General features: G+C 44.2%; 2 protein-coding genes across 2 annotated transcripts; both read right to left on the reverse strand.

The window, feature by feature from the left end:
• Positions 1-735: 735 nt before the first annotated feature.
• LOC122926011 (protocadherin gamma-B1-like) lies at positions 736-3,154 on the reverse strand. The gene is given in 2 exon segments (XM_044277404.1): positions 736-828; positions 830-3,154. Coding segments are annotated over 2 exon segments (2,418 nt in total).
• Positions 3,155-12,426: 9,272 nt separating this feature from the next.
• On the reverse strand, positions 12,427-14,835 carry LOC122926012 (protocadherin gamma-B2-like). The gene has a single exon (XM_044277405.1). The coding sequence runs from the start codon at positions 14,833-14,835 to the stop codon at positions 12,427-12,429; it is 2,409 nt and encodes an 802-aa protein (XP_044133340.1).
• Positions 14,836-24,327: the final 9,492 nt, after the last annotated feature.

A 24,327-nucleotide genomic window follows, 5' to 3' on the forward strand; every position in this document is an offset into this window, starting at 1 on the left:
TATCTTGAGGATAGGTCATCAGTAGTAAAAAGAGGACAACCCATTTAACAGCAGGACTGGAGGGAATGGGTTAGGTTGAGAATTTAGCATGGGGGGAACATTTCAATTTTTGCCTCAGGAAGCAGAAAGGCTAGGTGCACCCGTGTTCCTTGCTATAAAGCACTGAGGGAAGTTGGGGGGTGCAAGCTGAACTCTTGCACCAGGGCCAATGAGCCTTTAGCTACTCCCCTGACTGTAGTATTATACAGAATATGACACAATGAGGGGATGAGCTTCAACATCAGAGAAACTCAGCATTTAATTTTCAGCAGTCACTATGTGTTCCCTTATGACACTCCCCACATTTTATAGTTGTGTTAGATTAAATCAAATCTTTGATAATGTGTTGCTTTGAAAGATTGCACTGCATTCTTTCGACAGTATTGGAGTTATGCTGTGTTGCATGTTTTATGTAGGTATGTGTGCATCTTTCTCTATAAAATAATTTATGATAAAATGAGGGGATGATTAATAGAAGATCTTAGTAACATTTTAATGTGTGTATAAATAGCATTCCTTTAAACTTTTAAAACTATTGTTTGTTTGCTCTGTCAATTTGTTCGTCTCTTTGGAACAGGAACTAGCAGTAAAAAAAAAAGGTAAACAAAAAAGTTTTAAAATTATAAATATATTTGCTGATACAATAATTTAATCACTGAAAAAAATATGAAATTCTTTCTTATCATAAACATATGTTCATACCTGTCCAACACTGCTGGAGGACAACTTAGCGTTTTCAGACTGATTCACCATTGCCAAGTCATCTGTGTCTATTAGATTGTCCGTGGGGAACATTCTGCACCGGTTTCAGATAAGCAATTTCATTTTGCTTCGAGTCCAGAGTCACACACACATCGTATGAGAATGGGAAAGGTAAACTTGTATCACTTATTTCAGAAGGACATCCCAGGGTGAATTGAGGGTACACATTTCTATTATATGATCCAAAAGTAGTTGGGGTGTTGGCGTTTCTGCATTTGAAAATGGCCGTAATGATAACAGTTATAATAAATAGACAAGAAATCAGAGCTATGGATATGACTAGATAAAAAGTTACATTAGATGTCTTGTCTGAATTTGATGGTTGTCTTCTTATTTCTGGCATAACTTGCTGAAAATTCTCTGCAATGACTAAATTCAAAGTAACTGTAGACGACAGAGATGGGGATCCATTATCCTTCACCAGAACCACAAGTTTTTGCCTTAAATTATCAACATCTTGCAGATCTCTTAAAATCCTTATTTCACCAGTATGTTGGCCAATTCCAAATAAAGATGGTTCTTGAACTTGTAGTAAGTGATAGGAGAGCCAGGCATTGTGTCCAGAGTCAGCGTCCACTGCAATCACTTTGGTGACCAGATAACCTTTCTCAGCAGAGTGAGGAATAAACTCAAATAATGCTGATCCCTCAGTCTCTGGCGATGGGTAGAGAATCTTAGGAGCATTATCATTCTTATCAATGATACATATCCTCACTGTGACATTACTGCTTAGAGGAGGAGATCCACTGTCTTTAGCTATCACCTGAAAATTAAATCCTCGCAACTGCTCATAGTCAAAAGATCTCTGGGCATAAAGAACTCCAGTGATTGAGTTTATGGAAACATATGAAGATACTGGAATATTATCAATGTTGCTGCTCACAATACTGTATGTAATTTTTCCATTGTCACCTTGATCAAGATCTGAAGCAAAAATAATTTGCACTGAAATCCCAGGTTGGTTATTTTCTATAATGTAGACAATGTAGTTTATTCTCTCAAAAACTGGAACATTGTCATTCACATCTGAAATAGTTAACTGAATGGTTTTATTAGTAGACAATGGAGGAGTTCCTTTATCCATACATTGAATTGTAACATTGTATCCAGAATTTCGTTCTCTGTCAATGCTAGTTGCAGTTACAAGTTTATAATAATTACTAGATGATGGCAATAGTTGAAAATCCTTTATATGTGAGACCACACAAAGTATCTCACCATTCATCCCAGAATCCAAATCACGGACATTAATTACAGCCATGACAGTGCCAGGTGGAGAATCTTCTGGAATTGTTGTTGCGAGAGTGGTAACTGTTATATCAGGAGCATTATCATTCACATCAATCACTTGTATTGACACCTTGCAATGTGTTACAAGGCCTCCACCATCTATAGCTTCTACAGTCATGTCATAAGTATTTGATATTTCATAATCTAAACTTCCTATTATCATAATGTCTCCTTTGCTGGAATCTATCGCAAATATTTGATTAGCATTTTTAGGTATGTGGTTAAAAGAATAGGCCAATAAGCCATTTGTACCTTCATCTTCATCAGTTGCATTTAAATGGACCACTAAAGAACCAATCGGCACATTTTCATGCAGTCTTATGTTGTATGTATCCTGGGCAAATGTTGGAAAGTTGTCATTAACATCTTGAACAGTGATTTTAATTTTGGCAGTCCCAGTTTTAGCAGGTTTGCCTCCATCAGAAGCAGTTAAAATTAAATCATAAAAGTCCTGCTTTTCTCTGTCTAATGATTTTTCAAGTATAATTTCTGCATACTTTATTTCACTCCTCATAGTTCTTTCTCCTAGACTAAAGTGCTCAGTGTCACTAAGAGTATAACTTTGTATAGAATTTGTGCCTAGATCGGGATCTTCTGCATTTCCTAATGGAAAATGTACTCCAGGTAAAGCAGACTCACTAATGCTTATTTCAAAATGTTTCTTAGAAAATGTCGGAGCATTATCATTCACATCCTGGATTTCTATAGTGATTGTGTAAAAGTTCAATGGATATTCAATGACAGCTTCAAGGTTTAGAAAGCAGTTCAGTTTTGCCTCGCATAATGTTTCTCTATCAATTCTTTCTGATACAATTAAGTCTCCATTTTCAAGATTTATATTAAAATATTGTTTTATATCATGAGAAACTATTTGGAATTTTCTAAGTGCAAGTTCCTCTACATTAATTCCAAGATCTTTTGCCACATTCCCAACCACAGATCCCAATTTAATTTCTTCAGGTATTGAATATTGCAATTGGCCTAAGACATCACTGAAGCAAAATGAAGAGAATAATACTTGCCATATCACTGTCCATGGTTTGCCTCTAGTGTTACCTTTCATTGTTAGAAAAGTCTTCTTTTAAAAATTTTGAAGGAAACAGAGTTAAAACATTCCAAAGGATTCTTGAGAAACAGATGAAGCAGATCAAGCAAAATGCACTAAAGAATGAAGGATCTTAACAAAAATCTGTGTTGTGAGGCTGTATTAGTTCTCTCATATAGCTGAGCTAGAAAATACTACAGTCTAATGGCGGCACTCAGAGTTCAAATTGAGGTACTGCAAGAAGCTTGCTGTTTCTGTTATCAATATAGATATTTTTTCAAAAATTTAATAATTTAATTTCATAGATTGTTAATACAGTTGAAATAAAACATTTTCGTTTCTACACTTTTAAGCACAATATTTATGAACGTTATCAAAATTGTATAACAGAGCACGACTAGAACAGATATTGGTCTGGTCACTAATCATAGTAGTAAATATGTATTCTGCAAATAAATGTTTTGCATATTGCAAATTGTAAATTTATTACAGATTAGTACTTTTTTTTATCATTTTAGCTTTCATTAAGCAGACTTGTCAGCTCTCCTGACATATCTGTTACAATTATTATTGAAATATCTATTCTAGAGCATCTGTGCTTAGGACTTGTGCTGTTTATCTGTTTTCCCTCCTGAAAATGTAAGAATAAATTGCTAACTGAGCTTTACAATTACGATTTTTAGAGACGAGTGAATTGATTCCAAAGAGACAGAGATACATTTTCACACAAATAGAACACTTTTGATTCGGGTTGAATTTAATCAGACCTTATTTTAGTGGTACGATCGATTTGGCTAAATTGGCCCCAAATCGAATCTTAAGAAATTTGCTTATCTCTATGTTTCTCAAAAATGTCATATTGTCAGCACAAACTGGATAATTTTCATGGGGACATGCTGACAGATTGTCTTTGAAGCATATCTACAATAGACCAAATTCCAGCAAAATATAACCCTAAAAACTCATATATTTTATTTCAATTAATTAAAAATCTGTGAATCGGTCTCCCAAGAAAAGACAGACAGTAATCAATGAAGGTCTAATCGATAAAGACCCATAGTAAGCACCAGAGAATACAGGGGGAAATGGTGACTCTGTCCCTTGCCTTTCCCTACTCTTTTCCTCAGCCCAGGGACGGCCCCTAATGGGGGGAACTCCCTGTCCTCCAACCTGGGCTGTTATTACCCTCAAAAGACCCTTAAGGGTATATAGAAGAGGGTGTAAATATCCGTGATACCCTAAAAAAAGGAGGTGCTTACCAAAAATAGATATAGAAAACAAACACAAAAAACAAAAAGGGCCTAATGGTGGATCACATTCATACTTTCAGTCACAATATTGTAGAGGACCTATGAATGAATGTGTAATCCACCTCTTAATTTAGATAATGTATGCAAACCTCGACGCATTTCCCCCATTTGCGGGTTCATCAGGGGGTCAATAGGATTAGTGTGATGGATACCAAAATAGATAATATGGCATCTGTAGCTAAAGAAATGATACCAAACGATATAAACCAGGGCTCGAATAATCGATGACAGGAGGAACTTTCATTTACTAGACAAAAAGCATGGCAGTATGACCAAAGGACCAGCACCAGTCAGCAGTAATGCCCGTCCCGGTAACAGGTCCACGGGTGCGTCCCATGCATTACTTCAGTTCAAACAGGACAACAATTGCTAGCAGTCAATGTCTGCCATGATCTAACAGGCAGATGGGGTATAAATGTGCCAACTTACGATTGTCTGTATAAGGATCCAGTGGTCCCCGTGCCTCCTCAGTCACATTCAAGACAAATAAGGAGCCCCCTTATATATACTCACACATTCATAAGTGCCGCCATGAGTTTACAGACACCGAAACGGTCACTTCCGGTCACATGGTGTGCAAGGATGTGCAACTTCTGGCCGGTGGAACACATGTCAGTGCGCTCACGTGATCGCTTCCGATCATGTGACATTTCAATATGTCGGCCCGTGGAACGCATGGAGAAAATGGAGATAGAATCACCCAGTGCGTTCCACAGCGCATAATTAAGACGTCATTGATAAGGTAGAAGCGTCAAATTTCAGCCGTAATGCACAATCATAGGATTAATACTTGCCGAAGTCTGATCGCTATTATCCCTATAAGGGCAAAATAAGCCAATATCTATTAAATAAACTACATATATCTCATGTTGTTGCATAGAAATAAACCACAAGCAAACACAAATAAACCTGGATCAGGACCGGGCATATAAAAAACACATGGTGGATTGATGAAGAATAGATACATTAAATAAATGTGACGAATAGCAAAAATAAAATTAAAAATAAAAGACCTTCACCAAAAAGCCATCAGACAGCCTCAGAAGATAAAGGGCTAGTCATATTCTAACAGACGAACAGTCAAGTTAGCAGACCCTGATATTAATCAAATCTAGATGCTTCCCGTGTCTGGCCAAATTTAGGTCACTCAGATTTCACCGGGCCTGGCAGGACATGACAGTAGACTATCCAGTACAGAAACAAATCTAAAGGTCATCAAGACTATGACCAGACGGATTAGAAAAAGCAGGCAAATGTTAATCTCTCATTAATGCCGATGGGCGACTGGGATCGAAAACAATGAATACATTCACATTCCTTTTGCAGGATCTTCCTATCCCAGTCATCCCCCGGGGGGATGGTGGAACAAGCTCCAAAATAGAAAACCTCAGACAGCTAACTATCTACAATAGGTATCACTTAAAACATCAGCAGCTCATACAGATTGGATTTGCAAACAAATTTAACCCTGGGCAGTCGGGTTTATCTCTGTTTAGACATTTTGAAATATCTTTTCAGAGATCACAGCTGCATGCTAGACTTGCAGTTGCTGTGCTGGGGACCCTGCTGTCAGTGACCGAAGGGCACCCTAGAGAGAAGGAAGGGACCGTTCATGTGTGTCCCTGCCTTCTAAATCGCTGTATACACAGCTCTCAATGAGCGCTATGTATACAGCTGAGGAAGCAATCTGCAGCTTCCTGTCCCGGCCCAGTTGTCATGTGACAGCTGGGGCTGGGGGAGTACAGGAGCTGTCAGGTCTTCCATAGACCACTATCAGCCCTGCACTGAGGCTGTACAGTGTAGTATTATACTGTAAAGCCTTTCTGGTGGTGTATTTCTACGGTAACTAGGGCTAGTATGTCAGCCCAAGTTAAAGGAGGACTCAATAGTAAAACAAAAAAATATGACGTTAAATGTCCCCAGAGGTCTTGTATTACCTTATGGTGGACACAAAGTGTAAAATATTTTTTTTAAATGTTTAAAAAAAAAAAAAGAAAGTTTCCCCCCAAATCTGTCATTAATTTTTTTTTTTTAAATAGAAGAAAAAAAATCAAATAGACATATTTGATATCACTGCATACACAACGACCGGCTCTATAATAATATCACATGATCTACCCCATCAGGTGAACGCCATAAAAAAAAGTAAACATTGCACCAAAGCAGATTTTTTTTTGTTAGCTCACCTCCCAAAAAACATAATTTTAATAAATCAAAAAGTTTGTACCCCAAAATGGTGGCAATAAAAACAAAAAACGAGTCCCCACACAAGATCTTAGCCAGAAAAAAATGGCTATAAGAACATGATTTTTTTAAATGGCTTTTTGTATAAAACATAAAAAATAAAAAAGATTATAGGTGAGGGCCTGCTGGTGAGCTGATCCTGTAAAACATTATATGCAAGGGGCGGCAGGTGAGCTGACCCTCTAAAAGATTGTAGGTGAAGGCCTACTTGTGACCTGACCCTCTAAAACATTATATGCGAGGTCCTGCAGGTGATCTGACCCTCTAAAAGATTGTATGTGAGGGCCTGGTGGTGAGCTGACCCTCTAAAACATTATATGCTAGGGCCTTCAGGTGAGCTGGCCCTCTAAAAGATTGTAGGCGAGTGGCTGCTGGTGAGCTGACCCTCTAAAAGATTGTAGGTGACGGCCTGCAGGTGAATTGACCCTCTAAAATATTGTAGGTGATGGCCTGCTGGTGAGCTGACCCTGTAAAACATTATGGTTGAGGGCCTGCTGGTGAGCTGACCCTCAAAAACATTATATGCAAGGGCCTGCAGCTGAACTGACCCTCTAAAAGATTATAGGTGAGGGCCTGCTGGTGAGCTAACCCTCTAAAACATTACATGTGAGGGTCTGCAGGTGAGCTAAACCTCTAAAAGATTGTAGGTGAGGGCCTACTGGTGAGCTGACCCTCTAAAGCATTACATGAGAGGGTTTGCAGGTGAGATGACCCTCTAAAAGATTGTAATTGAGGGTCTTCTGGTGAGCTGACCCTCTAAAAGATTGTAGGTGAGGGCCTGCAGGTGAGCTGACCCTCTAAAACATTAAGAGCGAGGGCAGACTAATAAGCATGTAGATATGATGGCAGAGGAGGGGGAGGATAAGAAAAGGAAGATTGAACCATATACCCTTTTGTTGTAGTGGAAAGGGTGCATGGGAATACAATGTATTCAATGCACCATTAAAGCCATATTTAAAGTGCCTTTATGTTCAGCTGCTTTCCTCTGGTGGAGTAGAGAAGTCAGGGGCAATCCAGGCCTTGTTCATTTTGATAAGAGTCAATCTGTCAGCATTTTCCATTGACAGGCTTATCAGTTATTATGCCCCCAGCATCAGTAAATACCCGCACTGACAAAACGCTGGCGGAAGGGCCAGCCAGCACCTCCAAGGCATAGAGCACCAGTTTGTGCCATATGTCCAGCTTGGACAACCAGTAGTTGTAAGGCACAGAGGGATTACTGAGGACGCTGACACGGTCTGCTATGTACTCCCTTACCATCTTCCAAAACTTTTCCCTCCTTGTGACACTAGGCCACACATCAGGGTGAGGGTGCTGGCGGGGTGTCATGAAACTGTCCCAGGCCTTGGAGAGTGTTGCCCTGCCTCTGTTGGAACTGCTGTGTGTTCCCATCATCTCCTGTTCTTGGTTGCCAAGGAACTACGTATTCTGCCGCCAGCGTTGTCAGATGGAAATTTTTGGAGCAATTTTTCCTCAGGGACCTTCTGGTATTGCAACATTTTGCTAACAATTTTGAGTCCCAACGACTCGCTGTCCTCATCAGGAGGATGACTCTCAATCTCCATATCCTCTTCCTCCCCTTCTGTCCATCCACGCTGAATATATGGAATTAAACTTTCATGGGTACTACCCTCTGTAGCGGAGGCAACCGTTTTGTGCTTCTCCTCCTTCTCCTCCTTATCATCCTTCATTGTGAGCAGCGAGCGTTTCAGTAGACACAGAAGTGGGATGGTTACGCTGATAATAGCGGCATCGCCGCTCACCATCTGTGTTAAATCCACACAGTTGCGTAAAAGCTCACAGAAGTCAGACATCTGTGCTTAGTAGCCACTTGTGAAGAGCGGAAGCTCACTGGAAAGGCGAAAACCATGTTGCAGCTGGTATTCCTCTACTGCCCTCTGCTGCTCACAAAGCCTGGCCAACATGTGGAACGTGGAGGTCCAGCATGTGCTCACGTCACACAACAGTCGGTGATCTGGCAATTGCAAGCACCGCTGCAGCGTTGCCAGACTGGCGGTAGCTGTAGATGACTTTCGGAAATGGGCACACATGCGGCGCACCTTCACCAGTAGCTCAGTAAAATTAGGGTAAGTTTTGAGAAACCGTAGAACCACTAAGTTGAACACATGGGCTAGGCATGGTATGTGTGTGAGCTTGCCGAGCTCCAAAGCTGCCACCAGGTTACGGCCATTATCAGACACAATCATGCCTGGATGTAGGTTGAGTGGCGAGAGCCACAGCTCAGTCTGGTCCCTTATCCCCTGCCACAGATCTGCGGCTTTGTGCTGTTTATTACCTAAGCAAATTAGTTTTAGAACGGCCTGTTGCTGCTTCCCCACTGCAGTGCTACACTGCTTCCAGATACTGACTGATGGCTGACTGGTGCTGCAAGATTAGAATTCAGAGGTGAAAGTGTAGGAGGAGGCAGAGGAGAGGGAGGGTTGCAGCCACTAATCTAGGTGGTGGCGGAAATCCTGATGGAAGTAGGGCCTGCAATCCTTGGCGTCAGTAGCACCTGTGCCATCCCAGGGTACGACTTGCTCCCGGCCTCCTTAACGTTTACCCAATGAGCCGTCAGGGAAATGTAGCGTCACTGGCGAAAAGCAATTGTTCATGTGTAATTCGTTAAGTGGACTTTCTGAAAAACTGCGTTGGTCAATGCACGTGTGATGGTACGGGACACATGCTGGTGTAAGGCGGGGATGGCACACCTAGAAAAATAGTAGCGGCTGGGGACTGAGTAATGAGGGATGGTCGCCGCCATCAGGCGGCGGAAAGCCTCAGTGTCCACAAACCTAAAAGGCAACTTTTCCAGGGCCAGCAATTTGGAAAGGTGCTCATTTAGTGCTATGGCCTGTGGGTGGGTCGCTGGGAATTTGCACAGAAGTGGATGTTCTAGCTGATGGTGCTTGCAAAGGTCCAGGTGCAGGGAGGGAGGCATCCAGCCCTGCATCTTGGACAGTGAATTGGCCAGCACGTAACACAGGGGAAGAGGAGGTAGTGGTGTGACCCACAGACACTGATTGTGGACCCAGGCGTTCGGCCCACCTATTAGAGTGCTTTAATGCCGTTTTGCAGATCATGCTGGTGGTGAGGTTGCTAGTAATCACACCCCTGCTCATTTTGGTACAGCACAAGTTGCAAATGACAATTCTTTTATCGTCCAAACTTTGCAAAAAAAAAGCGCCAGACTGCGGAACACTTATTCCTTGGCAAGGGAGATTTCTGCAAGGGGGGTGCTCCAGGGAACAGTTGCAACCAGTTCGGTGTGGCCCTCCTTCTCCCTTTTGCCACCCCACTGCCTTTTACAACCTGTTGCGGTGTTGCGGATCCCTCCCCCTCTGTACTGCTGTCCTCGCTCGGCTTGCCACCTTCCCAGGTTGGGTCAGTAATTTCATCGTCTACCACCTCCTCTTCCACTTCCTCACTCTGGTCATCCTCCTGACTTGTTGACCTAACAAGAACCTCACTTATTGACAACTGTGTCTCATCCTCATCATTAACCTCTTGAGACGCAAATTGCCATTGACTTATTGCCAACTGTGTCTCATCATCACCATCCACCTCGTGAAACACTAATTGCCGTTCCCCACCGCCGTTCTTCTGACTGTGGATGCTCAAGAGTTTGTCAACAGGAAGACAGGACAGCACCACTTGTTAACCTGTTTTAGTCCAGATATGGCGGTGGTGCTCGTAGTGTCAGGCCCCAACCTGAGGTTACCCTTGGTAACCAGAAAAAATATGTAAAAACCACAGCACTCCAAGTCTTGAATCCAATCTTGTGTTTAAAGCGCAGGTTTTGTAAGTGTATGCGCAAATAAATTACGCTGAATGTCACAGATATTTAGGATGCGCAAATGTTATTCGGGAGATGTAGCGCAGGTAATGTCGCTGTTACCAGCGGCTAAGTAAAATTACACTGAATTTTACAGATATTTAGGATGCGCAAATGTTATACAGGAGATGTAGTGCAGGTAATGTCGCTGTCACCAGCGGCTAAGAAAAAATTACACTGAATGTCAGATATTTATGATCCGCAAACATTATACAGGAGATGTCGTGCAGGTAATGTTGCTGTCACCAGCGGCGAAAAAATGATACTGAATTTAACAGATATTTAGCATGCACAAACAATATACAGGAGATGTAGCGCAGGTAATGTCCCTGTCACCAGCGGTGAAAAAATTCCACTGAATGTCCCAGATATTTAGGATGTGCAAACGTTATACAGGAAATGTAGTACAAAAAAAATTACACTGAATGTCACAAATATTTATGATGCGCAAACGTTATACAGGGGATGTAGTGCAGGTAATGTTGCTGTCACCAGCAGCGAAAAAATTATACTGAATGTCACAGATATTTATGATGCGCAAACATTATACAGGAGATGTAGCGCAGGTTATGTCGCAGTAACCAGTGGCTAAGAAAAAATTATACTGAATGTCACAGATATTTAGGATGTGCAAATGTTATACAGGAGATGTAGCGCAGGTAATGTCACTGTTAGCAGCGACCAAACAATTGCGCTGAATGTCACAGATATTTAGGATGCGCAAATGTAACACAACAGATGTAGCAGAGATTGTGTCACTGTCAGCAGCGGCCAATCATTTAGCGCAAGTTTGCGCTAATAATATATATTGCAGCCAGATAAAACAATAGTCCTTAAAAGGACTTTGGGTCTCTAACACCTTTCAACACTAAACCCTGCAAAAAAATAAAAATAAAATTCCTGTCCATACACTATATAGCCGATGACACGTTCCGGCCAGCCAATCATTGTAATGCCAGTGACCAACATGGCTACGGCATTACAGTGAGTGCCAGTACTTAGCAGCCAGCAAACGCGTGGGGAGGAGACTCTAGCATCACACTTGAGCACACGCGGTATTCGGCCGAACACAGCGATGTGCCGAGGATCGCTATGCTCAAGTCAAAATGGCGTTCGGCCGAGCATGCTCGCCCCAAACACAAAGGCCTCACGCGCATATTATGGCTCCATACAACCTCATATTTTAGGTTTCTATAGGCCTTGTTTTCACTTCATATGAATCTGATTCATACAGGGCACAAAAAGATTTTTTTTTTTTAATTCCCTATTATTTTTTATTATATGACCCAATAATTCATTGCCACAGAGACTGTAGAAAAATTACCTGCCTCAGTGTGAATGAGGTGTAAATCTATCTTTAAGGCTACCTTCACACTCTGTGCTACCGCAAGTCCAAACATGCCGAGAGGTGACCGGACAAAAACTGCAGTGTGCTGTATTTTTATTCCGGACTTCTCCCGACATGTTTACCGTACTGCAGCCGGACCTCTGGACAGCCCCATTATAGGGTATGGGGCGGAGCGGACTTCCGCCAGCACAGTGGACTTCTAGTAGCACAGAAAAGGCTACCACAAGTGGTAAAGTGGCCTAAGTAATCTTGGCTTTTAAAACTACACTATACACTTCATAATAAAACATATAATTAAATATTATATAAATAAGCTATGAATGGTTCTTCTCCCTGAAAGAGTTCAAGTAGCAATGTAACTTGTTTTCATGATTTATAGGTGTGCTAACAAATTACTACAGAGATTGAGTGAATTATCAAATTCATTTTCTTCACAGATAATATATACATGCCTGATAGATGCTTCAAAAAGTCTAGTTATTAAGAAAATGAGTAAATTAGTTCAATAAACAGTATAAGAAAGTAGGTTTTTAGATAGAAAATCAACATTAAATTAAATTACCTGGTTAATATTGTTGGGGGGCAAATCATTTTTTACAGAATCATTCCGAGCTGCTGAACCCTCAGTGTCTATGAGATTGTCTGTGGGGACATTCTGCATGGGTTTCAGATAAGCAATTTCATTCTGCTTTGAGTCCAGAGTCACACACACATCATATGAGAATGGGAAAGGTAAACTTGCATCACTGATCTCAGAAGGACATCCCAGGGTGAACTGAGGGTACACATTTCTATTATATGCTCCAAAAGTAGTTTGGGTGTTGGCTTTTCTGCATTTAACCATGATTGTAATGATAACAGTAATAATGAATAGACAAGAAATCAGAGCTATGGATATGATTAGATAAAAAGTTACATTGGAGGGCATGTCTGAATTTATTAGTTGTCTTTTTATCTGTGGCACAACTTGCTGAAAATTCTCTGCAACAACCAAAATCAAAGTGACTGTAGATGACAGAGAAGGGACTCCATTGTCCTTAACCAGAACCACAAGTTTTTGCCTTAAATTATCTGTATCCTGAAGATCTCGTCCAATCCTGATTTCCCCAGTATATTGTCCAATATTTAATGTAGATGGTTCTTGAACTTGTAGTAAGTGATAGGAGAGCCAGGCATTGTGTCCAGAGTCAGCATCCACTGCAATCACTTTGGTGACCAGATAACCTTTCTCAGCAGAGTGAGGAATAAACTCAAATAATGCTGATCCCTCGGTGTCTGGCGATGGGTAGAGAATCTTAGGAGCATTATCATTCTTATCAATGATACATATCCTCACTGTGACATTACTGCTTAGAGGAGGAGATCCACTGTCTTTAGCCATCACCTGGAACTGAAATTCCCGCAACTGTTCATAGTCAAATGACCTCTGGGCATAAATAACTCCAGTCATTGAATTTATAGAAACATATGATGATATTGGAATATTCTCTATGTTGCTATTTAGGATGCTATAGGTAACTTTTCCATTTTCATTAAAGTCAAGATCTGAAGCATGAACATTCTGAATTGAAATCCCGGGTTGATTATGTTCTACTATGTAGTTAATGTAGCTTGTTCTATCAAACACAGGAAAGTTGTCATTTATATCAGAAACAGTCAGCTCAATGACTTTATTACTAGATAGAGGGGGTGATCCACTGTCCACACACTTTATTGTAGTGTTGTAAATAAATGTCCTCTCTCTGTCCATTCTAGCTGAAGATACTAATGTATAGTAATTGCTGGATGATGGTATTAATTGGAAATCTAGTGTATCTGAGATTTCACAATGAACTTCCCCATTTAATCCAGAATCTCTGTCATGAATATTTATTATTGCTATAACAGTTCCTGGTGGGGAATCCTCTGGTATAGTAGTTGTAAGAGTAGTGATTATTATTTCTGGGGCATTATCATTTATATCAGCTACTTTTATAGCGACATTGCAATGTGTGACATGACTACCTCCATCTTTAGCCTCCACAGTCATTTCATAAGCGTCTGATGCTTCATAGTCCAAAGTCCCAATAATCTTGATTTCACCAGTTAAGGAATCTAGAGCAAATACTTCCTGTGCTTGTTCAGGTATATGGCTGAATGAATAACTAATTAAGGCATTAGAGCCTTCATCCTCATCAGTCGCATTTAAGCACACTACCAGAAAACCTATGGGCACATCCTCAGACAACTTTATATCATAAGTGTCCTGAGTAAATATGGGAAAGTTATCATTAAAATCCTGTACAATAATGTTAACAATAGCAGTGCCAGTTTTTGGAGGTTTTCCTCCATCAAAAGCAGTTAAAATTAGTTCATAAAAACTCTGCTTTTCTCTGTCAAGGGCTTTTTCTAGAATAATTTCTGGGTACTTAAGTCCATCTCTAGTGTTTTTTTCTCCAAGAGTAAACTGCTCATTGCCACTTAATGTATACCTTTGTATGGAGTTTGCTTCTAAATCAGGGTCTTTTGCATTCCCTAATGCAAAATGTGCACCAGGTAAAGTGACTTCACTAATTTCTACATCAAAGTGTTTCTTAGAAAATATAGGTGGGTTATCATTTACATCCTGGATTTCTATTGTGACTGTGTAAAACATCAAAGGATTTTCAATAACAGCTTCTAGGTTAATAAAGCAACTGAATTTCACAACACATAATGTTTCTCTATCAATTCTCTCTGATACCAGTAAATCTCCTTTTTCCAAATTAATACTGAAATATTGCTTCGTAGCATAAGGAAGAATTTGGAATTTTCTTAATGCTAATTCCTTAACATTTAATCCAAGATCTTCTGCCACATTCCCAACCACAGATCCCTTTTTCAGTTCTTCAGGTACTGAGTATTGCAATTGACCTGAGATATTTCTTAATCCAAAAGATGCAAGAGTCCACTCCGTCTCTCTGGATCTTGTGTTAGTTTTCATTTTTTTGTAGAAAAAGTGAAATGATCCTTATTCCACAATTCCTTAAGAAAGTACTTAAAATTGCAAAATCCAAATGAGATCTTGATAAAATAATTAACCTGAACTGCAAGCTGCAGTGTGACAATCATATAGGATTCTCTGTAGATCAACACTGGGCATCTGCTTTAGTTTCTTACATAGAGTACAAAATAAAATACTGCAGTCTAATGGCGGCACTCAGAGTTCATTTTGAGGTACTGCAGCTTGCCCAGTAATATTTCAGTGAAGCGTTTTATTTTCAGATTTTTATTTTATATTATAATAAACTATTTTTTCATAATTATCACCACCTTTATCTTTAGCAACCATCATGATAAAAATAATTATAAGAACCAATATCAACTTGTATGTGATATTCGGTGTAGTGTCCCCCTAATTATTAGAATATTAAAAGACATCAAGCTCTTTTAACATATAAAAGCAAGAGATTACAGGATGAGTGCATTGACTCATAAAACTCATAGCATAATTGCAATTGTTGCAAACTTTACAGTATGTGTATGCCATTATTTATAACTACAGATGAGCGAATTAAAAAAAAAATTGATTAGCTGGTTTGGCAAATCTTTCGCGAAAATTTGGTTTGATCCAAATAAATTCACGGCGAATTACGTAAAAAAATGCTATTTCCTGGCTGCTCTGAGCATTTATAGTGGTGTAGAACACTGTGCCTTGTAGTAACACGCATAGGGAGTCTGCTTTAGTAGTGAAATAATACTGTGAGTCCGTATGACATGCAGATGACAGGCGTTGCTCTTAGAATCACTGCGCACTTCACTTATTTGGGCAGTAATGGGACCAAAACTGACCAAATAACTAAAGTATGAACGCGTTACAGGTCAATATTAGAGCCAAGAAGAAGCTCACTTCTTTTAAACCGTTGCCAGCTGATTCCACATCAATGTCAACAGAATCTGTTATATTAAATGCATATACAAGTAGAACCCCCCTGACATAGTGGAGACGGTGTCAGGAGTAAGTTTGTGTTGACGTCACTGATTAATTTTCCCTTCCTCTGATCCGTCAGAACAATAACCCACAAAAAACGGATCCTGTCTGTGAAGCATACGTCTTCACTAGGTTAGCATTTGCTAAATAATCCATCAGTATTGCGAAAGCACCAAAACTGGAGTGGATGTAAAGCAGAGATGACACGTGAATGGAATATTTGCATGTTTTCTGTGTTTTGTACCCACTCCTGCTTTAGGCTACCAAATCATAAGAAAATTCTGATGGAACCATACAGGCCTTACAGCTGCTACACAGAAAGGATCTGTTTTGCGTCTCATTTTTCCTTCCTTATGACAGATCAGAAGAAAGGTCAAATAAATGATGATATCAGCCAGGTCAAAAGCCAAAATAGTGGACCAGTCATGAAGCTGGGAGGGTGGGAACAGCATGAGAAGGCCACAGAGTGGACCTATGACATAGTGGTGTGGTGAGGTGGAAGCAGCATGAGGACACCACAGAGTGGCAAGGTGACATAGTGTGGAGATGGCAGCATCAGGAGGATACCACAGAGTGGCAACGTGACATAGTCTGGAGATGGCAGCAGCAGCTGCATTAAAAGACCACAAAGTGACCCAGAGTGGGGTGGTGGGTGGCAATACCAGTACCCGCTGATGATGGTAGGTGAAATAAGGAGCATTTGGCCTCAGATGTGTGGCATCAGGCGGGTTGCAGCATCAAAGTAGGTGCTGAGGCAGGTAATAAGAAGAAACCGGTCTCTTGTATCAAAGTGTTGGTTTGGCACCATGGATGATCTAGTCTGATGCATAAGGAATTGGTGGTTGGAAATCATGGCTGATCTACGCCTGATTCATCTTGACAAAAGTCAGTCTCTCCACATTTTTTCCAGGGCAAACTCTGCTAATTGTGGCCACAAATCCAGTTTGGCTACCGAGTAGTCCAGTGGATCTTCAATGTGGAGTGGCAGGGTGCTGTCCAAGTATGCCACTACCTGCTGGTTTAGGTCCTGCTCCAGGTATACCCGCTGATGCAGCTGGTGAGTAGTCTCTTCACTATGCGGGTGAAGAAAGCTACTCATCAGCGACTGTAGACTCAGGCTGCCCCTGATGGAGCTGGTACTGCTCCTGTCATCCCACTCCCCAGAAACCATGGAAGTGGAACGTGAGTGCAGAGGGCCCCCTCGGTCAGACCTGCAAGAGGATGGACAGTGGCGCAGATAGGCAGCGGACAATCTGACTACATAGGATGTCTCTGTAGTAGTGTCATGGAACCATGAACCAGACGTACAACAAGAGATAAGTGGAAATAGGAAGGCTTTATTGAAAATCAAGCTGTAAGGCAAAAGTCCAAACGGATGGCTAAACCGAAGCAGGGTCTTGCGAAGCCAGAGGTCAGGAACCAGAAGGGTAGTCAGACGAAGCCTGGATCAGGAACCAGCAGGGTAGTCAGACGAAGCCTGGATCAGGAACCAGCAGGGTAGTCAGACGAAGCCAGGATCAGGAACCAGAAGCAGCTGCAGTCTTAGAAGCATGTGAACACAGGAGGACCAAGCAAGGAACTGAAGCCACAGACCTCCTATATATATGAGCTAGGCATCCAGCTCCTCCCAGTGGGAAGGAGAAGCCGCAGGGTGGGAGGCTACAAGAAACCCAGAAACCAAGATGGCCGCCAGCACATGTCAAACGAAGGAGAACAGCAAGAAGGTAAGACCATGACAGTACTTCCCCCTCAAGGGCCCCTCCTCCGCAAAGTAAAGAACGGTTTCTGAGGGAAGCGTGCGTGGAAGGCTCGGAGCAAGGCAGGAGCATGGACATCTGCGGAGGGAACCCAGGAACGCTCCTCTGGACCATAACCACGCCAATGGACCAAAAACTGCACCCGACCGCGGACCAGGCGTGAGTCCAGGATATTGCTCACCTCATACTCCTCACGATTGCCCACTTGGACCGGACGAGGCCGAGGAACCGAGGAAGTGAAACGATTACACACCAATGGCTTCAACAGGGAGACATGAAACACGTTGGAGATCCGCATGCCAGGAGGAAGCGCAAGGGCATAGGCTACCGGGTTTACCCTGCGAAGCACTCGGAAGGGACCAACAAAGCGAGGCGCCAGCTTGGGAGTGGGCACTCGAAGGTTGAGGTTGCGGGTGGACAACCATACGCAGTCTCCGACCTGGTAGGAAGGAGCGGGCGCTCGTCTGCGATCAGCCTGGAGTCTCTGGCGCTGCGCAGAGACCTCAAGGGACCTCTGGATCTGTACCCAAGAAGCACGTAGGACGGAAAGGTGATCCTCCACAGCCGGAATATCCTGGGGAGAGAATACCTCCGGTAACACGGCAGGTTGGAACCCATAATTGGCCATGAAGGGAGACGTCCCAGAGGAAGAGTTCACCGCCGTGTTCCTGGCAAACTCAGCCCAAGGCAGGAGGTCAACCCAATTGTCTTGGTGATCGGAGACATAGCAACGAAGGAATTGCTCCAAGGCCTGATTGGATCGTTCTGCGGCCCCATTGGACTGAGGGTGGTAGGCCGAGGAGAAAGAGAGATGAATCCCCAACTGGGAGCAAAAGGCGCGCCAGAACCTGGACACAAACTGACTCCCCCGATCCGACACAATCTCCTTGGGCAAACCGTGCAACCGGAAGACCTCCCTGGCAAAAATCGAGGCCAACTCTTGTGCAGAGGGTAACTTCTTGAGAGGAACACAGTGGCACATTTTGGAAAACCGATCCACAATCATGAGAATGACCGTATGACCTCGGGATGCAGGGAGGTCCACAATGAAATCCATCCCCAGGTGTGACCATGGACGTTCCCCGGTGGCTATGGGTTGCAAAAGGCCCAACGGAAGGTGCCGAGGGGACTTACTCTGGGCACAAACGGAGCATGCCGCTACATATGCGGCGATGTCGGAACGTAGAGAAGGCCACCAGAACAGACGTGAAACAGCCCAGGACAGCTGATTCTTTCCAGGATGCCCCGCGGCCTTGGAGTTATGGTAGGTTCGCAACAACCGAGTGCGCAACTCCTCAGGCACAAAACATCTGCCGTTGGGTCTCCCAGAGGGAGCACCAGATTGAGCCGCCAAAATCTGCTCACCCAGGGGAGAGGTCAGGCTGGTGCGAATGGCGGCCAGGATCTGATTCGGAGGTATGACCGAAGTCGGAATCGACTCCTCCCCGGACAGCTCGGAGTACTGCCGTGATAAGGCATCCGCTCTGATGTTCTTGGAACCGGGTAGGTAGGAGACCACGTAATTAAAACGTGACAAGAACAGAGCCCATCTGGCCTGACGTGGTGTCAATCTCTTGGCCTCAGAGAGGTAGGTCAGATTCTTGTGGTCCGTCAGGATGAGAACCGGAACCACCGAGCCCTCGAGCAAGTGCCTCCATTCTTTAAGGGCCTGCACGATGGCCAATAACTCCCCGTCACCAATCTGATAGTTGCACTCCGCGGAAGACAGTTTCCGGGAGTAAAACCCACAAGGAAGCAGAGGACCCTCTGGTGTTCTACGCTGAGACAGAAGGGCGCCTACTCCTGTCTCAGACGCATCCACCTCGAGGACAAAAGACAACCCAGGGTTGGGATGCGACAGAATCGGAGCCGACACAAAGGCGGACTTTAGAGCCTCAAAAGCTCGGATGGCCTCGAGCGGCCAGACCTGGGGATTACTGCCCTTCCTGGTCAGATCCGTGAGAGGCTTGGCTAGCATGGAAAAGTCCCTGATGAACTTCCGATAATAATTGGCGAAGCCCAAAAACCGCTGCAGGGCACGAAGACCACTGGGCTGGGGCCACTGTAAGACAGCCGAAACCTTCTCAGGATCCATGGAGAACCCCTCAGCGGAAATGATGTAACCTAAGAAGGTTACCTGGGATCGGTGAAATTCGCATTTCTCAAGCTTACCGAACAGCTTGTTCTCTCGTAACCGTTGCAACACTCGTCTGACATCCAGAATGTGGGCCTCCATGGATTCAGAATATACCAAGATGTCATCCAAATAGACCACCACACACTGCTGCAACAGGTCACGGAAAACATCGTTGATGAATTCCTGGAAGACTGCGGGCGCATTGCACAACCCAAAGGGCATAACCAAGGATTCATAATGACCGGTCCTGGTGTTAAACGCGGTCTTCCACTCATCGCCCGCCTTGATCCTTACCAGGTTATATGCCGCCCTCAGGTCGAGTTTGGTAAAGACCGTGGCCCCTTTGAGGCGATCGAACAGCTCAGAAATCAAGGGTATCGGGTAAGCGTTCTTGATCGTGATGCGATTGAGACCCCTGTAATCGATGCAAGGCCTCAACTCACCGCCCTTCTTTTTCACAAAGAAAATTCCAGCCCCTGCTGGGGACGAGGATTTGCGAATGTGTCCGCGTGAAAGCGCCTCCCTCACGTACTCCTCCATGGCCTCATTCTCCGCTACCGACAGTGGATAGACTTTGCCACGAGGAGGAACGGCACCAGATTGTAACTCTATGGCACAATCGTATGGGCGGTGCGGAGGTAGGGCAACCGCACGCACCTTATCGAATACATCCCGGTACTCCTCGTATTCAGGAGGCAACAGAGAGTCCGAGGAAGAACACAGCAACTTGACAGGCCCATGGATGCAACTAGCCCCACACTGCGGTGACCACGAGAGGATCTCGGCCGATCTCCAATCGAAAGTCGGATTATGCTTCTGGAGCCAGGGGTACCCCAAGACCACCGAGTAGTGTGGAGACGAAATAACCTGGAGACAGACCGACTCTCTGTGAACGGCACCAATGGCCATCCCCACTGGAAGGGTCTCCTGAGTCACGTGTGGCGGCAGAAGGGGTCTGCCGTCTATCGCCTCAAGAGCCAGTGGGGAACCTCGAGGCTGCAGAGGAATGGAATTGGCGGCAGCGAACACACTATCAATGAACAAACCACCAGCACCAGAGTCCACCAACGCCTGGGTCGTCACCGAGCCCCCGACCCAGGAGAGGACAACAGTAATCAGTGGTTTGTCAACACGGGAAACCGGGGACGAGGAGACTCCACCCAAGATCTGCCCCCGACAGGATCTCAGGTGCGAGCGTTTCCCGGACGGTTCGGGCATGCCAACCGAAAATGCCCACCGAGACCACAGTACATGCATCGGCCCTCGCGTCTCCGGAGTACCCTCTCCCCCTCGGACAGGCGCGCAAACCCCAGCTGCATGGGTTCACCCCCAGACAAGTCATCCCCAGGAGGCGTGGGAGGAGAGGGAGGCACGGGTGGGACAGCAAACGTAGGCGCCAATCTGTTAGAAGACCTCCGCAGGCTCTCCTTAAAGGAAGGTCTCTCCCTGAGTCTGGTGTCAATCAAAATCAGGAAAGAAATAAGAGACTCGAGCTCCACTGGTAGGTCCTTAGCTGCAACCTCATCCTTCAAGGCATCCGAGAGACCATGAGAGAAAGCAGCGACCAGAGCCTCATTATTCCAGCCCACCTCTGCTGCCAGGGTACGAAACTCAATGGCGTATTCAGCTACGGATCGTGAACCCTGTCTGATGGACATAAGGAGCTTCGCAGCAGAGGCAGCACGAGCCGGCACATCGAATACCTTCCGAAGAGAAGCAACAAAACCGGAAAACTCGGCAACCACCGGATTGTTGTTCTCCCATAAAGGGCTGGCCCAGGCCAAGGCCTTGTCCGAGAGCAGCGAGATCAAGAAGCCCACCTTTGATCTCTCAGTAGGAAAGGCATGTGGCAGCAACTCGAAATAAATGCCCACCTGGTTAAGGAAACCTCGGCACTGAGTTGGCTCTCCCCCAAAGCACTGTGGAAGGGGGGCAGAACCGGTCATACCCCGAAACAGGCAGGTGTTGGGGTAGACTCTGGCGCAACAACCGGAGCGGCAGTAGGAGCGGGCCCAGGAGCGACAACCGACCCATCGGCAACGGAAGCTAAATGAGCCGTGCGTTCAAGCAGGGTTTGCAACGCCACAGCGAACCGACCCAACAGGTGATCCTGCTGATCAAGTCTGGCAACCAGCGTAGGTAGCGAGGATGGCCCTGTACCGTCAGAATTCATGGCTTGGTCCTAATGTCATGGAACCATGAACCAGACGTACAACAAGAGATAAGTGGAAATAGGAAGGCTTTATTGAAAATCAAGCTGTAAGGCAAAAGTCCAAACGGATGGCTAAACCGAAGCAGGGTCTTGCGAAGCCAGAGGTCAGGAACCAGAAGGGTAGTCAGACGAAGCCTGGATCAGGAACCAGCAGGGTAGTCAGACGAAGCCTGGATCAGGAACCAGCAGGGTAGTCAGACGAAGCCAGGATCAGGAACCAGAAGCAGCTGCAGTCTTAGAAGCATGTGAACACAGGAGGACCAAGCAAGGAACTGAAGCCACAGACCTCCTATATATATGAGCTAGGCATCCAGCTCCTCCCAGTGGGAAGGAGAAGCTGCAGGGTGGGAGGCTACAAGAAACCCAGAAACCAAGATGGCCGCCAGCACATGTCAAACGAAGGAGAACAGCAAGAAGGTAAGACCATGACAAGTAGTTAAGTTTGTCCACCCTCAGGGTGGGTGTAAAAAAGGCCCTCATTCTGGACCGGTAGCGAGGGTCCAACAAGGTGGAAAACCAGAAATCATTCCTCTCCCAATTTGTGACAATTCAGCTGTCACTACGCAAGCAAGTGAGCATGCATCGTGCCATTTGAGCAAGTGACTCGGAGGGACTCCCTGCCTCCATCTCCACTGCATACTGCCACGGTGTGTCCGGGTCCTCTGTCTCATCTTCCTCATCGCCCTGTAGCTCCTCTGGCTGCTCCTCCTGTCCTGTCAGCAGAGTAGAAAAACCACCCATTTGGCTACACATTGCCTATACTTCAATGTCCTCCTCTCCCTCCAGTTCAGCCCTCACTAGGCTCATGTGGCCGTGAGATCGAGGCACCACGTCTCCTGTCCCCTGACCAGCCATTGTTACCAGCATCTGTTCCAGGACATGAAGCAGTGGAATGACGTTGTTTATCTTGTAGGTATGGCGACTGACAAATAACATGGCGTCCTAAAAGGCCCTGAGCAAACGGCAGGTGTCACGCATGAGCTTCCACTGGCTGACATTAAAGTTACACAGTAGAGTACTATCCGCTTGCATCACCAAGAAATCGTTGATGGCCTTTCTCTGTTCGTATAGTCAGTCCAACATATGGAGGAAGGAATTCTAAGAAACGTTGCATATCAGCCTATGTTGGGGGATGCTGTTATGCCACTGCAGCTCAACGAGGATGTGCTTTGCGGTATACGAGTGGCAGAAGTACATGCAAAGTTTCCTGCCCATTTTTAATATTTAGCAGATAGGTGGAAGATTTTAAGAATAGAGATGGCCTTGCGGTTTGCCCGGCGGTCGTTTTGCTCGTTTGCGCAGCACATGGATACACCCCCTACCCTATAAATAAACCCGATCTGGCCGCTATTTTACATTTAGTAATTTGCCAGTGTAGGGAGAGGTTTCTGTGTGAAGGAGGGACACCAAATGCTAGCTAATAATAAAACAAAACAAAAATAAAAATCCTTTTAAGGACTGGTATAAATGTGGTATTGATAGCTATGACATACTGAGAGGTGTGATATACTTATAATATACTTTCTAACATAGAAAGAATAATATAGTGCATTTGTATTATGCAGCAGTTGTGTGCGGTTCTGCTGCGATACTGCAGCTATAAAGAGGGACAAACATCATTGGAACAACTAATTGTAACTGGTGTGATATACCGGTTGCCCCCCCCAGTAAACTGATTGAGGCAGGGGTGTGATATACCTATAATATACTTTCTATATAGTGCATTTCTATTGTGCGGTTCTGATGAGATACCGCAGCTATACAGAGGGACAAACTTTATTGGAACAACTAATTGCAACTGGTGTTATATACCTGTTGCCCCCCCCCCCCCCCCCTCATGAATAAACTTAATGAGGCAGGGGTGTGATTTACCTATAATATACTTTCTATATAGTGCATTTGTATTGGGCAGCAGTTGTGTGCAGTTCTGCTGAGATACCACAGATATACAGAGGGACAAACGCTATTGGAACAACTAATTGCAACTTGTGTTCTATACCTGTTGCCCCAAAAAATCTGATTAAGTATTTTGATTTACTTGCTACCAGCATATACTCATTAAAGGGGTATTATCATCTTAATGATCACTGTTAAATCTGTTAATGATTTAACAGTGATAATTTTTCTAAATATATTTAATTAACAAATTCCCACCCCTTAGAAAAAAATAAACCTATACTTACCTGACTGTTGTCTTCCGTCTCCCCTGGTTACGGCCACCGCTCTTCTCAGGAATCGCGGTGGCCACGCGTGCGCAGACTACTTCTTTTCTTCTCCCAGCCGGCCGCGCGCTGTACTGAATGAGCACGCCGAGGCCACGCATGCGCTATGGTGATTTCTTCCTGGCCAGTATAGTACACTATAGGAAGAAGTTACCAGGGCGCATGCGCGGACTCGGC

This window comes from Bufo gargarizans, chromosome 2 (genome assembly GCF_014858855.1).
Source record: "Bufo gargarizans isolate SCDJY-AF-19 chromosome 2, ASM1485885v1, whole genome shotgun sequence".
Taxonomy (NCBI): domain Eukaryota; kingdom Metazoa; phylum Chordata; class Amphibia; order Anura; family Bufonidae; genus Bufo; species Bufo gargarizans.

Coding starts and splice junctions, on each gene's coding strand:
- LOC122926012 (XM_044277405.1), bottom strand. CDS start 14,835: ATGAAAACTAACACAAGATCCAGAGAGACGGAGTGGACTCTTGCATCT.